At 39.2% G+C, this 15,861-nt stretch overlaps 1 protein-coding gene across 4 annotated transcripts in view; it reads left to right on the top strand.

The window, feature by feature from the left end:
* The window catches only part of slc6a9 (solute carrier family 6 member 9), a 63,499-nt gene that overhangs the window by 23,767 nt on the left and 23,871 nt on the right, over positions 1-15,861 (top strand). For all 4 annotated transcript variants that reach the window (XR_010166024.1, XM_063886180.1, XM_063886181.1 and 1 more), the window contains one exon: positions 15,216-15,372. Coding sequence is in view for 3 of the 4 variants with exons in the window: in XM_063886180.1 (XP_063742250.1) it covers positions 15,216-15,372 (157 nt within the window). In the remaining variant the exon portion in view is untranslated. The remainder of the gene's footprint in view (positions 1-15,215; positions 15,373-15,861) is intronic.

The following is a 15,861-nucleotide window of genomic DNA, read 5'->3' as shown; positions in this document are numbered from 1 at the left end:
ACATTTAGCGTAGGAAGCCAGCAGGGGCCCTCACACAATCACACACAAAAAACACATACACACACGCACAAACTCTGCTCATCGTGGGGCAGGTGTTGCAGTTTATGGAGCGGAAGTGCAAAGTGGCTCTGTTTACTCACTGCACTGAGGCTTAGCAAGGAAGGGAACAGACACATGTGGAAAACAGAGACAGGAAAAATATGGAGTGTGTGTTTGCGCATTCGTGTTTGTGTGTACCCCTTGTCCATCCCCCTGTGGTGGCCCTAACCTTCAGTCTCCCTCTGACTTCACTAAGTTAAGCTTGCGGGCTCACAGCTGCCTTGCAGAAGCACAGTCATACAAAAAATACATGCATGGTTGGGTGGACGAATAATTGCAAGCTTGACTGATAGGTTAGAGGAATTAAAGATGGATAATGCCTGGCTGGAAGGTGAATACATATACTAACAGGAGAGCTGGATAGCTAATTAAAGGACTGAAGCACTGGAAGGAAAGGGTTAGGCCTAGGGTTAGTCAATTGTTTGACAGGCTTAAAAAATCAGGATGCTATTTGTATAATGTATATACTGTACATTAATGAGGCTGGAAATTAGGGTTGTGGAGTTGAAGGAGTTGTAACTCATCTAAATTGTGTGTTTGAAGGCCAAAGGCTCCATATACTACAATATATGTGAGCCTCCACCACAGTTGATTTGGAGAGGAAGCATTTCAGAGCTGCAAATCTGAGCTCTAGTGAAATCCGAACCCTGCAAATCGCACCCAAATACACCCTTCCTTGTTACCAAAATTTGAAAGTGAACCAATACAAGTTTCTTTGTTTTTTTATGAGAAATTGGGGGTGATACCCTTTTGACTTATATGCATTTTTGATGTCAATATCTAAATAAGAAAGTTGCTAAATTAGTCAAGTGAAATAAGGCAGTCTGGAGTCTCAGGATATGCTTCTCACCCCAATAAAAATGACTGCATTTTGTGAAGGGATTGAGTTGCATACCTGACTGGGTTTAAAGGGGGTCACCTATTTAGGGAGTTCAATATTGAGCAAAGAATCAGCTGTCAATCATGGCACTGTTATGTCTTTTTATTTTGCAATCTGATGTAAACATGTAATAAAGGTGTGTGTGTGTGTGTGTGTGTGTGTGTGTGTGTGTGTGTGTGTGTGTGTGTGTGTGTGTGTGTGTGTGTGTGTGTGTGTGTGTGTGTGTGTGTGTGTGTGTGTGTGTGTGTGTGTGTGTACATATATATAGACGCTGAAAGTAGTTTGAAGCCGTACTAAAGTTACCCCCCAAGAATTTTGGGGTCATGGTAAGGGTCCACTGCCATGAGCCTTCAGTGGCATATGGCAGCATTTTTCAACCTGAAGCCTTTGGCCACTGGGATTTGGTTTGTCGGGAATATAGGCTATATTCAGTGGTCTTTAAGAATTCCTGTATAGCCCTGACTTTAGGCCAAAATAAATCAAATTAAAATAAATAACACGTAAAATAACTTGGGTATATTTTACTTCTAAAACATCCAACCAAAGTTCCCAAGAAGAACTCAAGGTGATATTTGCTTCCAAGCAAAGCATTTGCAAGGAATACCCTACTGCTAGGTTGCCTAAGAAGCCCTTGAACCTTAACTGTACCAAACTAGCATGGTTATCCATTTATTCAAGTTCCTGGAACTCTTCATTACTAGCCGGATCAAACTGGACCATTGTTGGGAGTTCAGATTTGCTTTTCCCTTGAAATGGCAGGAATCCAATTCAGACTACTGCACTACTAGCACTGTGGGATAATAGTATGGAAAGTCATTGTCACCAAACCTTCCAGGGGATGCATAGTTGACTTTGCCATTAACCTACAGCTGATTATAGGTACAGAGTAAATCCTGCATACCAGGTATTCATTGTATTATTTGTATGGTAATTCATGTGCATTCCAGTATACACTCATGTGTCCTCATTGATGGGCATATGTTTGCCCCTGCATCTGTGATATAACAGGCTTTTTCTTGATACAGTCTCATCTACTATTTTGGTCCCAAATTAGGCTTCCTGTGGGAGCTGCAAACTATTTTTTTTTTTTTTTTTAAACCTATGGGATCTAGACACACAAGACACACTTATAATCACCTTTGCATGACTGCATGGGGAACGTGTTACTATTAAATAGTTTAAAACAAATTTCCTTCTCTGCCACATAATCTAAACAGTTTGATTTAAGTAAACGTAAGAAGTAGCAACCCATAATGTTAGCAAAGATGCTGGCAGCCAAAATAAACATGAATATTCAAAACCATAGAAAAATAATCTGTTTTGCCGAATACATTGAACGCTGAAACTTTCATTTTCCTTTTTGGTGTGTGATTTTATTGTGTTATCCATTTCAAATTGTCTGCTTCATTGTTTCTGCCTTTCACAATTGTGCTTCAATTGGCTTCTCCTTCTTACTGTATAAGAGAGTGGCCAGAAGTTATATGAATCAACCCAAATACACACATTCATGTTTGGCCTGACATGCTGAAATATCTTAATTTTCTCAATATGGGCTTATCAAGGTTTTTAAGACCAGGACTATTATAATTTGGTAACATACAAAGATTCTGGATAAATAACAGTCATTTTAATCGCTGATGATTGTTAAACACACTTCATTGAAGCTCAACAAAAACAAAAAAAAACCTCATCAGAAAAGGTCTTTGTTAGTCTTTCTGCTGCCAACAATCACCAACAATGGTTTAAGAGTTTAAAAGCGAACTTAATGACTAACAGATATAAAAATTTGTGCAACCAGAATACCATTTTGACTGTTGACTTACCCTGCTTCTGGTGCTTTGTTACTGTAAAGTCGAACATAACACTGGTTTACTGCATATGCAAAAAGGACATTCACAATCATTTTGGTTACTGATTGGCTCCTATAATTTGTCCTGGAAGTCTTTTCAGTGAAGTCATAAGGAGCTCAGATATTGTTTCAATTGTAAAAAAAAAAAACGTTTTCAATCTTGTCCTACCTCACTGGGTTTAACATCGATTTACTAGTCTACTTCAATCCTACACATTTTAACACTGAGTACTGTATTATATTATTAAGGGCTAATGTAGACATTGGGTTCATTTAAAACCGTTCTCCATACTATATGTGGGATGTCCAACGCCTAACATGGACCATTTATAAATTATAGCGTTATCGCAACAGAGCAAACACCCCAATACTCAAATGTGATTTACTGCTCCAACCTGTACACATTTACAGTACAATAGTGACGTTTTTGCAAAAACTATTTTTAGTATGAGCAATACTCTGAAGAAAGGTGAAGAGAAAAGGCTGATGAGGCTTTTTCCTCAGCTGTGTCATGGATTTTTAGGAAGCAAGAACCAGGGGAGAAAGAGCTGATGATGAGGCTTGTGGAAGCAGCAGTTTCTCTGTGTTAGCAGGGGATATTGGGGGGGGGGGGGGGGGGGGCTTGTTGAAGCAGCAGGATAGAGGGCAACTCTATGGAGATGATGCTGTTTAATACTGCCTCAAGTGAATAAGTCTAAAACAATGAGAAATTGTTGCTTGGATTTAAGATACGTACACAACTTAGGGTTTTGGCTGTTAACATCGTGTTACCTTGGAGATCCCGTAAGATATTAAATATGATTAGAGATTGTTTAAGCCATGAAAATTGATTAAAAGCTTTACTTTATAAATGTATTATTTCTTCAAACAGAGAACTGGCTGAATGTGTTGTGCCAAGGGCTTATGCTTCCCATGCAACGGGCGAAATCTCATTTATAACAAAACATTAAATAAAGAACACAAAAAGTTTTTTTATCAAACCTTGTGGAGTCTATAGAGACTTCTGTTGTAAAGTCTTTGTATTGCAATTTATTGGCACATTTTTACCGCGTGGTAGAGCATGGTTCTACATAATCTGACCTCCATAAACAAAAGTTGTGGATAGTGCTTGGTTACGTTTTTGTACCAACTCGTCCTAGTTTCCAAGTGGGTTTAGCTGATTCACGAATAAGGAGTTAAAACTACCAAGTGGTGAGAGACAATCATCACTAAAACGACAACAAAACATCCTGCACTGACTTACAATTTCTTAATACTCAAGCTATCACCCATAGCGACACAAGGAATGCGGCATGTTCTGAGCAAAATTGGAAACTCACAAAGTTTCACATCATTTCAGCTCTACAACCAACCGAACAATCCACAAAACAATTTCAATCTTAGCTCCACAGCTGAAATCGTGGAAATGTTGCAGCTTGAACCAAGTATTCACGCACCATTTACTCACACTATTGGCCCTAATGTATGCCAGTGAATAGTCTATGCTGTTGCAATTGGTTGTGTGTGAGTGTCTCTACATGTTTGTAAGTGGGAGGGTGGGGGTGAGAGGGATGCAGGTGAACAGCTTGCAAGAGCCAACAGTTCCGCAGGCCAGTCTCGCGCATCACTTGACAGCCATACACGATGAAGGCCCATGCACAAATGAACTTGTTAAGCAAATGAGTGAACAAGCGAGAGAGGGTGGAGGGGTGGACGGTGCACACGGCTGCAGTGGCTCCAGCTAAAACCTGCATGTCTATATGTACTCATCAGCCATCATTGCCCCCTGTGCCTTGCTCTCCAACTTCTGTCTTTTTGCAATTTATCTTTTTCTCACAGAGCTCTCAGTGTCCGTATTTATTTCAGGATGTCTCTTCCCATCTCTCTTGTTTAATTGCTCTCACATTATCCCATTGTCACATTAGAGAAAACAACCTATTTCTGAAATGGATTGGGAGATTGTCTAAACGATGCAATGACAGGGTGCTGTCATCCTATGCTCGCAAAAAATGAATAGCAAAAAGAGAATTTCAAAACAGATTGTGTAGAATTTGAGTGGTTACCAAAAATGTTATAATAGATCCATGCTACTTGCATGTTCCATGCATGTAACTGAGACGCAAAGAGATTACTGAAAATCCAATGACAATTAGAATCTGTGATTATCTTTCCTGAAATCATATCATAGCACCTGCGCACATATTCATGCACTCCTAACTAGGATAATCTATCACTCATGAATGAACATGTCCACAAGCGAATGCATATGTAGTAAGTCACACACATATTTTTTAGTGCAAGATATTTTTCTGACATCAGATGCCCAAACCTTGCCCTTTGCCCTAGAAACAACCTGCCCTCCTTGCCCTTCTTGGCCCTGCTCGGCCCTTCTTGGCTCCCTTTTGGCCTCCCCCCCTCCTTTCCTTTTTTACAAAGACACCAACCAAACTAGCCCACTTCCTCCACCCCCTACGGGAAGATATTTGAGGATTACAGCCTGGCAGGGTTTGTGCTGTAAGTATCACAGAGATAGAGAACTTCGTCTCAGTCATCATTGGGACTATTAAAGGGGCTGATGCTGTGCTTGCATCAACTTCCTCACCATGGAAAATGTTGTTACGGTAAGGAGCTTGATAACACATCTTTATTTACAAGAAAAAGTTGTGTGGGGATTGTAGTACCTAATGTGTGCAGTAATTGTAATTGTAATTATCACAAAAAGAGAATGGAGAGATAGACCTGTATTCCGTCTGTTTAAAACAAATTATATTTATTTTTTGTAAAAGATGCAGGTTGCATTTATGCCATTGAATTACAAACTGGTGCCTCAACTGTCCACCTAAGTGACTTGCAGATTGTGTTTTACAACTGTTGCACAACAAAGACATTTTTTTAATACTGGATAAAACTACCAAGTCAAATTCGACATAGGACCTGAATGTTGAACATAAAGCTGGTGATAATGATAATGCAGAGTCTTGAGAACAGAGTAAAGGCCAAGTGGCTTGGAATATAGAATGAGTTTACATCCGTAAATAAATATCTATATCTATCCGATTTGGGTCATAGGACCAATATGCATTCAAGTCTGTTTGTAGAGCTGTCCACCTGTCATCATCAAATATGCAATGGTAAATGCACAGGGCTTCAGCGTCAAAAGGTGCCTGGGGTAGTTATCTGGTATTTTGCCTTTGGTACAAACTTCAAATTGTTTTTTGAAGACGCAGATGAGGTTGTTTTAACTAAATGTCATCTTGACACTTTATAACTTCAGATTTTTCACTGGGCAACGGCACACACCCTGGACAGACCCTCAATTGCACACTCAAAGAATGATTCTAGGAGTTTTATCTGGAGTACTCTGAAAAAATAAAAATAAAGACATCATATATAAAAGCATGTATTATGGACAAGACAGTGGTTTCTCCCGGGTCTGCTGCTGACCCTCATTTACAACCGGAAATACTCTTATTTGCTTATTTGCACCTTGCGTAAATTCCAAAGGATGCTCACCACCAACACTTGGACGGAACGCAGACCAGTGTGCACTAAGGGAAGGGAATAGTTAAAAAGTGATTTAGTGGGACAAATGACGCCTGATTTGCTGAGCGACTTTCTGAATGTAAGGAATGATGTAACCTGTAGGTGACCCCTAGCTTCTGGGCGGCCATCTATCCCACCCTTCATCTGACAGGGCTCGGCTTTCTCTCCTTCTCCTCCTCTCTCCTCCTCCTGACAACCCATCCATTGGTTGCAATTAATCAGCCGTGGACGGGGAATTTATTCAGTCCCTGCCCAATGGGATCCTTTGGTATGTGGCCCCAATGGTAGCAGGTTGAGAAGCCACGGTATACACTGTCTTTAGGCCTATTACTCTCACCTCACAGCCCACTCATAAAGAGAGCTTTGAGCAGCCTGTTTTTGGGGGGATCCGGTGGGCTTTTTGTCCTATAATAGCCCGAGTGGATTCAGTCACTGCAGACAGACATGTTTACTAAACTCTGCATAGGTGGAGCGAGGGAGATTACGTGTGCCACTTTGAAAAAAAGGGTCCTGAATAAATAGCAGGGTACAGAAAGTCAGTTTGAGGAGCGGCTCATCTAAGAGTCATTTTTGTGGTTTTTTGATAGCATAGACTCACATGACAGTGGTTTGAATATATGAGAAGATTAAGCAAATTGACTGGACAAACATGTCTAGGATGGCAACCAATCATAAAGAGGTTATAGTGCTAAATGGGCAATTTTCATAAAGTTGATAAAGTTTGCCCAATGTGCACTGTTGGGTCTGGCATTAAAGACTTTGAATCTGCCTATAAAGCCGTTATCACTTATTTCAAGGGATATTGTCCTTGCTCAGAGAAGTACACTTTTGTCTATCTTGAATAGTATGTGAGAAAAGTCATAGAAAGCACAGAATACCATAAAGCAGCCAATAATCATGAGAGAGAAGTAGATCTCAAACTGTAGTAGTTCACCTTGGCAGAGCTCTACAAAACACAGAAAATAGGAGTAGTTGAAATGAGATACTAGAGCTGCTTTTAGAGCTACTTGTTTGAATGAAAACCAGACCCTGACTGCAATAAAAATGGAAGTGGGTAAATAGAAGAGCAAACTAATGCTGGCACTGGCAATCATAGCAAAATATAAATGTTTTAAAAGATTGGATAAATTGTGCCAGTTGTGAAGTGCAATGGGTCTTAACTCGATCTAGACACCATCTGGAACAATGCCATGTTATTGCACTTGTATTGGGTGATCCGATCACAACAGCTCCAAGTAGGTCAGTTTACACATGGCATTAGAATGTGTCTCCACATGCATCTCGAGTGACCACTTGTGATAGGATCTCCCTTCTCTGCTCTATATTCAAATACACATCAAGATCGTTTCCCTTTTGAAGTGACCAAATGGGGGGTTGTTTTTAACCGGTGGGAGGCAGCAGTGCTTTTCCATTGCCTAGTCTGCCAGAAAGAAGATTACAAACACAGACTGGGGTTTTTCCTTTCCATGTTCCAGCCCAAGAAGTTTGCACTTGTAATATATTCTGTCTTTTCTAAAACCAAATACAGGTATTCCATAAATTAGCACATTGCATAACAACAGTTTGTTTGGGTACAAATCCTTCTGAAAAAATACACATGTTTGGATCAAGTGTTGATCTTTTTGTCACACTGTTGTCTCACTCGCATACACAAAAATAGTAGCTACCTGAATGACAGTTGGGATTACTCTTTAGAACAACAATGACCAACACATTATCTGGTCCTTATTTCATTGTGCTTAATCAGCAACTCAAGTATAGCAGCATCTAAAACTACCAGCAAAAATGTAATTGAAAGTTGTTTTCTTTTAGTGCTATAGAGCTATTTTTGGACTCTTCTCAAATGGACTGGAATTGCAAAAGTGTAATTGTATAAAAGTTACTGTATGTTGGTATAATTGTTTTTGGGTAAACCATAAATGTTCTTGTCTCAGCGGGCATATTTTTATATCGGTGACAATAATCCCTAAGAAAAACAATTACCTTTCATTACAACCTCACTACCTGTAACCGCCCCTGTAAAATTAAGAAATAAGAGCGGTACTACTTCTTCTTAGGTTGTATAAGCTTTATAAACAATTATTTTGTATGCTAGATAAACTGTTCAATGCAGTGTTGGCTGTTACCTCGTAAACAGGTGTCTGCCTAGAAGCCTTTGCTCTACTAAAGAAGGTATTTTAAGGAAATAAATGCCACTCTATTTAAAAAGGATTGCATGTTTTTGCTACTCTCCAACACCAACAGAGTGATGAATGTGACAGCTTGCACTAGCTAATAATACACAGAATCCTGTGGTTTTATATCAAGCACATCAAATTGTAATTACGTTAATCTCAAGATGTGCACAACCGAGTGGCAGGTTCAGTTAAGAAGATGTTTGATGTCTTCCTTGTCCGAGGATACTAACCATTAGGTCTAATTTCAATGTAATCATTAGTGATGCATATTATTTGAATCATCACAGTAATGGATGTCTTACATATTGTGCAGATTGTCTCTTAAAAAATGTCATAAAAAGATCAATCTATCTTTAAATTTCTTGTTTGGTCAACCCAAAACCAAATATATTGATTCTTTATGTGACGTAAAACAGCATAAAGAAAGACATCTCTATATTTGAGAGTTTGAAACTGTTCTGTGTGTTCAGTAGTATTCCCAACTGTGAGACAACATAGACGTGTTGAATTATAATTTTGAAAATCAGCTGTGGGATGTAAAAAATGTCACATTACTACCTCCACGTTTATTACATTTTTTCTTGCTAAAACAAATCCACCAGCAGTCACATTTAGTTTTTTCATAAACCTGTTTTAAGACACATTTCCCCCATCAATCAAGCTTTTCAATCTACACTTAAGAGCATGTGACGATATGTTTTTTGCTTAAAGAAGCAACTCAAAGTTACATGAAGGAAGATTTGCATATAATAGACGACTTGGTTGAGAGCAGTGAGCTGTCATTAAAATGCCACCGCTCTATAGGAGGTGTCACTAAATGGAATTTTTTAAGGCAGGAAATGACACGCACAGTCAGCAACTGAATGACATTTACAAATCGTATTTTGCAAGCAAGATTATCAGGCCTTTGCAGAGCTCTGCACTCTACTGTGTGCCTTCTTGTTGCTTGAAGAGCTGTAATGCACCTTTTTTAAGCCCAGAAGTTGACCTAGTGAAATGTGCGAGAGATGCAAACCATATTTGTATTTCTTAACCAAGGTTCAAAGCGAGGAAATAAACCTCAAGTGTGTGTGTGTTGCCCTAAGCTAGAAGGACGATTGTAGTTCCTGCTACACTTCTCTGGTCAGTGTCTTTCACAGAATGTCTGCGAGACCTCGGTTCGAAGGTTCTTGCTGCGTCTGTCAGTGTGGTCCTGTACATGTGTGTAAACTCTTGGGCGTTCATCCACAATTGGTGGATGTGAGTGCATGTCTATGCTTGTCAATGAAGCTGAAGTGCTCTCTTTGCAGTGTGAGTAGAGGGAGGATGAGAGGCAGCAGCTTTTATAGGAGGGAAAAACCTTATATTTTCCTCATCTACATTTACAATTTGATAGTAATAGTATTTGTTCTATTTGACTAAACAAAAAAAATAAAGTTGGAATTTTTGGCACACGATCTTGATGCATTCCAACCAATCAGCATCTCCAGTTACGTCAATTAAATAGAAGTCTATGAGAATATTAGCCTAATTCTCACTTTATTTACTACCTAAGTAATCATTTTTCCTAATGAGCTTATGGTATCAATTGTAACTAATTCCTTCTTCTTCTTTTTTTATATATAAAGTGTGAGGTTTATTTAATAAATGATGGTTCGATTAACAGTAAAATAGAAAATCAATTGGTATATATTTTAGGGTGTGGCGACCTTGTGATTCATAGCTTGATACAACGTGATGTTGTCCGATTGAGGTGTTGTTCGATTTTTAACCATTAGTGTGTTTGCTGTTGATGAAAGTTATTTGCATCATTTTGATAACATTTGTTGTTTGAACTGGCCAAACCCAAAGTTCCAAAATGTAGAACCTTATAAAACATACATTAATGACCAGTCAAACTGCAGTATGTGCTTGACCAGAGTAGTTAAAATGTAAGAGAATAGTTTCAGGAGAATTCAATGGTAGATTTTGAAGGTTTTGTGCATTAGACCGTTTTCAGCACTCCTTCCATTACACCTGCAGGCCTTTGTGGAGCGACAGGATTTGGGGGTAAATCGCACTGATCCCGCCTTGTGTCACTTCCAGTCTGAGCCTGCACAACATAGATCAGCGTTTCTCTGTTCATTCACATTTTGGGCACTGAGCTGGCAGTCTTTTCCAGGTCAGCTTAGCGGAGAGATGAGTTAGGAATTGTGTATTCAGTCTGACAGACTGTTAGTCTCAAACCTGGGACATTATGATTACGAAATAGGCAGCACTTTTCCACTCTTCTGCTGCCAACAACAATGTACTGTTTGTGCTTAATTCACAGTAGCAACAATCGCTTTAGCAAAGGTGTGCGTAACTAAACAGTAGCAGGCCTATTGTCCTTCTTTTGGTTATTTGGTGATTGAGCAACCAGCTAATCACAGTTCCTGTCACACTGTGAATCTCTTTGAGACAAATTACCCATTCTGTCGTATATTATATAAGTATTCTGTTTTTCCATTTTGTCCGCGTCAATCTCTGATCAATCTCTCGCAACTGAACCTTGCCAAGCTGTGATGAAGAACATTCCAACGATATCTTAACAGCAGGGATTAGCTCCTTATCTGTGTGTACAGCATCTAAACTTTTTGGGGTATGTAGGCCAGCCGTCATATAAACATCATCTACACGGTCAGTAATCTTACAACAACATAGCTGCGTCACCCTCATGTTATTTGCAGTTACGTCGTATGTTTTTTGGGGTTTACCGTTTTCTGGTTCAAGCATGGAGTCCCTATTCTTATCTCAATCAAAACAAATGGCATACTCGCAACCTTAACATTGGAGAGCACACGCCCATTTTCTGTGAAAAGTCCTTTAAAAAATGTGTTGTTCTAAATGTTTTGCTATTCTTTTGATAATTTCATTGTTGTCCTGATGCAACAACAGAGAACGTGCTGTGACTCAAAGACAGAGAAAAAAGTTGCAAACTAAATCCAAGAAGAGACGGATGGGGGGCCATGTGTGGTCTTATGTAAAGCCCAGATGGCCCCAGAAAAGCATGTGACATAGACATGGAGAGATAGGGAGAGAGGAGTGTCTGTCTGTCCGACTGACCAGGGGGCTCCCTGGAGCCAACACCACAGGCTACAACACCTGGGCTGAGAGAGGCAGACTTGGGGTCAGTTGAGGGAGAGAGGAATGAAACTATAAACACAGTTTAACTTTGGAACAGAGGGTTAAGCCAATACATAGTGTTTGATGCTGTCTGGTTTCTACTGGATTGTGTTGATCTCAAATAAATTCAAGGTTGAACTTTTTCTCAGTCTGTTTGTCCTTTTGTAGTTTCCTTTTTACAATGTATCCTGTTATTGGGCCGTATTTGAATGAAAACTAATGCTTATAGCATATAAAGTTAAATAAAACACAATAAACCAAAACATTCTCAGCTAATCTGCATGCAATGACTGAATAATGTGTCATTCATTTATAGCTACATTCAGGGTTACAATTTCTTTTTTCTTTCATTATCAATAAATCAGACAATTATGTATACATAAATTAATCACTTGTTTTGCCTAGGAAAGGGCAAAAAATCATCAAATAACATCTACTGTGGTCTCCTGCAGCCCAAAGTGTATCATTAAAGTTGCTTGTATCACTCGACCAACAGTCTAATACATTAGCTAAATGACAAAGATAGGAACACATTTTCAAATTTGACAAGCTGGAAAAAAACATTGAAAGAAACCTTCCTTAAATAATAAATCAATTAAAAAAACATTTGCCAGGCACATACTTGATCTGCTTGATCAGGTTGGTATCAGAGCAAGGATATTTTTTTATAGCTTTAAGCTTTATTTTGAGATTGAATTGTGCTCTTTCAGTGCTTTTTTTTAGCATGGAAATTGGCTTTACATGCTGCTTTGAATCCATGCTTATAACATTAATGTGTGACAGCATGTCTAAAAATTAAAACAAATATGCATCCAAGGTTTAAACCACCTCTCTAGAGCTTCCTATTGGCTACAGACTGCCTATCCTCACTTATAATGGTATAATGCCAATGTCAGCAGTAAAGACTTTTTAATACTAAATATAGCGAATACACTGCAACTGGCCAGTGCCGGTTATCACTGTAAAAGAACATCTTCCACACAAGCCCTCCACTTCCTTCAAACTCACTCACTTTGACACTGAATTTAAACTACACCGTGCGCCTATCTTCAATATGTCAGGTTGATTTTCAAAGAGTGTGCGCCATGGACTCATGGGTCATTGCTATTCCCAGAGTTTTCTCTCCTTTCTGTTTGTCAGGGTGCAGGCCAGAACCAAGCTGTCAACCTGAGCACTCATGCATGTGTTTGTGTATCTTCTAAAGGCCCACACCTGGTTGCTGATAGGGAAGTCAGATGTACATGCTGTACTGCTGAATAGAGGGTGCCACAATAACACACACACACACACACACACACACACACACACACACACACACACACACACACACACACACACACACACACACACACACACACACACACACACACACACACACACAGCTGAACACGTCTCCTCTGCTGCTTTTCCTTCCAAAATCAACTCCAGACAGGGACATCGTAGCGCGTGATCCTCCGGAGGGTTGCTCCTTTCACACTGCTGTGATCGTGGCTTCACTCTGAGCATCTCCTCGCTATCAACAACTTGTGTTTGTTGATCTTCCTGTCTGTACCACCTGCAGCCTCCGCTCTACTTTACAAAAAAAAGGTCAAGGTTGCCTTTTTGTTTTGCCCTCCTGACATGCAAGCACAGCCAGACTCAAAGTAAGATGAAGCTTTTGAGAAAGCATGGCAGCTGTTTTGTTTTATTTAGCTGTTTTACTGACTCTCTCTCATTAGTTGTGCTTGGCACTGCCTCCGAGTCGAATTTTGAAACCAATGGGGGCAACATGAAGAGGTTGTTTTCTGTCATAGTTGTTTTGTTGATATTTTTGCTGATGAACAATATTTCTCCCTGTGTCGGAAGTAGCACGTTCTCTTGGGAGAGGTGTGTTTGTGTGTGAGTAACAACATGCTTTCCCTAGGGCTAGGTATCCTGCAGCAGTTCCTGTTATTGGAACAAAACATAAATGTCACTTTATATTATTTTTTTGTCCATAAATGAAGCTGTTAATAAAACAGTTGAACTTGGCTGAAAAGCTATGGCATTGTGTGTCCATAGCTCACTTGTTTACAGGAATGTACTTTGTTATCTAATGACAGCTAAAGATTGTATGATTTTTAAAGTTTTGCAGCAAAATGAACCGTATGCTGCATAAAAGAAGGGTTTTTTTTATGACAAGTAGTCCATTTTTTCTCAGGCTATTCATTCACTGAGCCTCTGGAAATCTGGCCCTGCTTTACACAGATAACACAGGCGGCATGAATGAGTGAAAGTAGTTTTCATTATGGTGCCATGCATACAACTGCGTCTAGCTCGCATAGACACTGCTAACGCATATAAGCCAGAACCAGAGTGCTGCGTCTACATATTTAAAAATTACAATAAAAAGTCCAAAAATAGAAAACAAACTCCCACAACCAAATCTTTACACCTTTAGTGTCAACAACAATATTATAAACCGCAGACAAAACATTAAGTATATCATACTGGAAAAAAAACTTGATTGAACTAGTTTAATAATCCATATTGCCTTCTTCCCTAGACCTTCGTGGCACAGACCATTTTTTTAATCGTTTGCTTTCTAGAATTTATTTAAGTTTTAGTCAAACGTTTTCATGGAAAGATTAACACTTACATCGTCGTAGTGTACCAAAAACAAAATGTTCCAATTCACACAAATATTAGAATTAGCCAACTCAAGCAACTCCAATTCTGCATGTTGCATCAAAATGCTATTTGCTTTAAGATAAACACAATTTCACATGTAATTCAGGGCCACAATTTTTTTTTTTTTTTTATTAATTTCCTTAAATCTTCTTTCATTTTTTTTTCTTTTCGATAGCATCATAACCAACCCCTTCCAATATTGTCCTTTTGCCCAGAGAACTGTGTTTACTCCATATACTTTCTTTTATTATTATTATTATTATTATTATCAGCCACAGCTAAATAATTTCACAACAAATTGAAGAATGTGTTTGAATAACTGAATAATGACATCATTTCAGTTTGTTCATGGCTGATCCGAGAGTACTACAATTACATTGTGCAAATAAGAGCGGATCAAAATTAGCTGTATTTATTTTTCTGCAAGAGCACGAGTGTGTTCATGTGCACCCACAAAAGCACAGACAGTCCGACACAGCTGAGGTTAGGAAGGAGGTCAGAGGAGAGGGACCATCTGATGCCAGCAGATGGAGTGATGGAGGGAGGGAGGAGAGGAGAAGAGAAGCTCGAAATCAGGACGACAAGACCAAATGCTTATCGGCTGTTCTTAAGGCGCTGATTTCACTTTACATCCCGTCTGCTCCAGCTAACCCACCTTATGGTCCACTCTGGGTTAGAGCAGATAGAATGCTACAGGAATATTGTAAAACATGAATAACTCCACATGCAACCTAAAGATGTTGATTATTCACCACTCGTATGATTGAAACACACAAATAGGGCAAATGTGGCATTTCAGAAGCACAGGATTGTGTGCTTTTAACATGTGTTGTGCAATCGTTGGATGCTCTTTCTCCGAAACACATTCGCTCTCCAGCCATCCAAAGTCACATCTGTCCCCCTGTCTTTGTTTTAGAATGGAGCAGTTCCAGGTGAGCCGGCGAAGAAGGATGAAAACTCCCGGAGAGGGAACTGGGGGAACCAGATTGAGTTTGTCCTTACCAGCGTGGGCTACGCTGTGGGCCTGGGCAACGTCTGGAGGTTTCCCTACCTCTGCTACAGAAATGGAGGAGGTATGTCTTTCATTGAGTTGACTTTAAAAATGCTGACCAACCTATTACATACATTGAGAAGTGTACAGTTGAAATAAGTACATTTTAATAAAAACTTTAACATGAAGTTCCCCATTGTAAATCCATGTGTACACAAAACAAAACACAGTTTATTTACGAAGTGGGTTAAACATGTTTTTTTTCTCAAAAGGACCTTGGAAGAACTTTTAATGGAGAGTCATACAACTACATAATCAGTCAAATCAAAATCACTCATTTTGATTTGCTTATAAATGAAATACCAGTTTTACAGTGTTATTAAGTAAAAATTCAGTTGAAAACTAGGAAAGTTTACGAAGCATCAAAAGGCAGCTAGCCTTTCAGTTTGATGTATGCAGGCAACCTTTTTATTATTTGTATAACTTGAACATAAAGTCTCATTGGGCAAGTTTAGTGTGGATAAATGTCACCTTTTGTCTTTGTGATTACATTATTGCTATACTGTATTAT

The sequence above is a fragment of the Eleginops maclovinus genome, chromosome 6 (assembly GCF_036324505.1).
Source record: "Eleginops maclovinus isolate JMC-PN-2008 ecotype Puerto Natales chromosome 6, JC_Emac_rtc_rv5, whole genome shotgun sequence".
NCBI classification, from domain to species: Eukaryota; Metazoa; Chordata; class Actinopteri; order Perciformes; family Eleginopidae; genus Eleginops; species Eleginops maclovinus.
The sequence above is the reverse complement of the archived record's forward strand: the minus strand, read 5'-3'. Positions and strand labels throughout refer to the sequence as shown.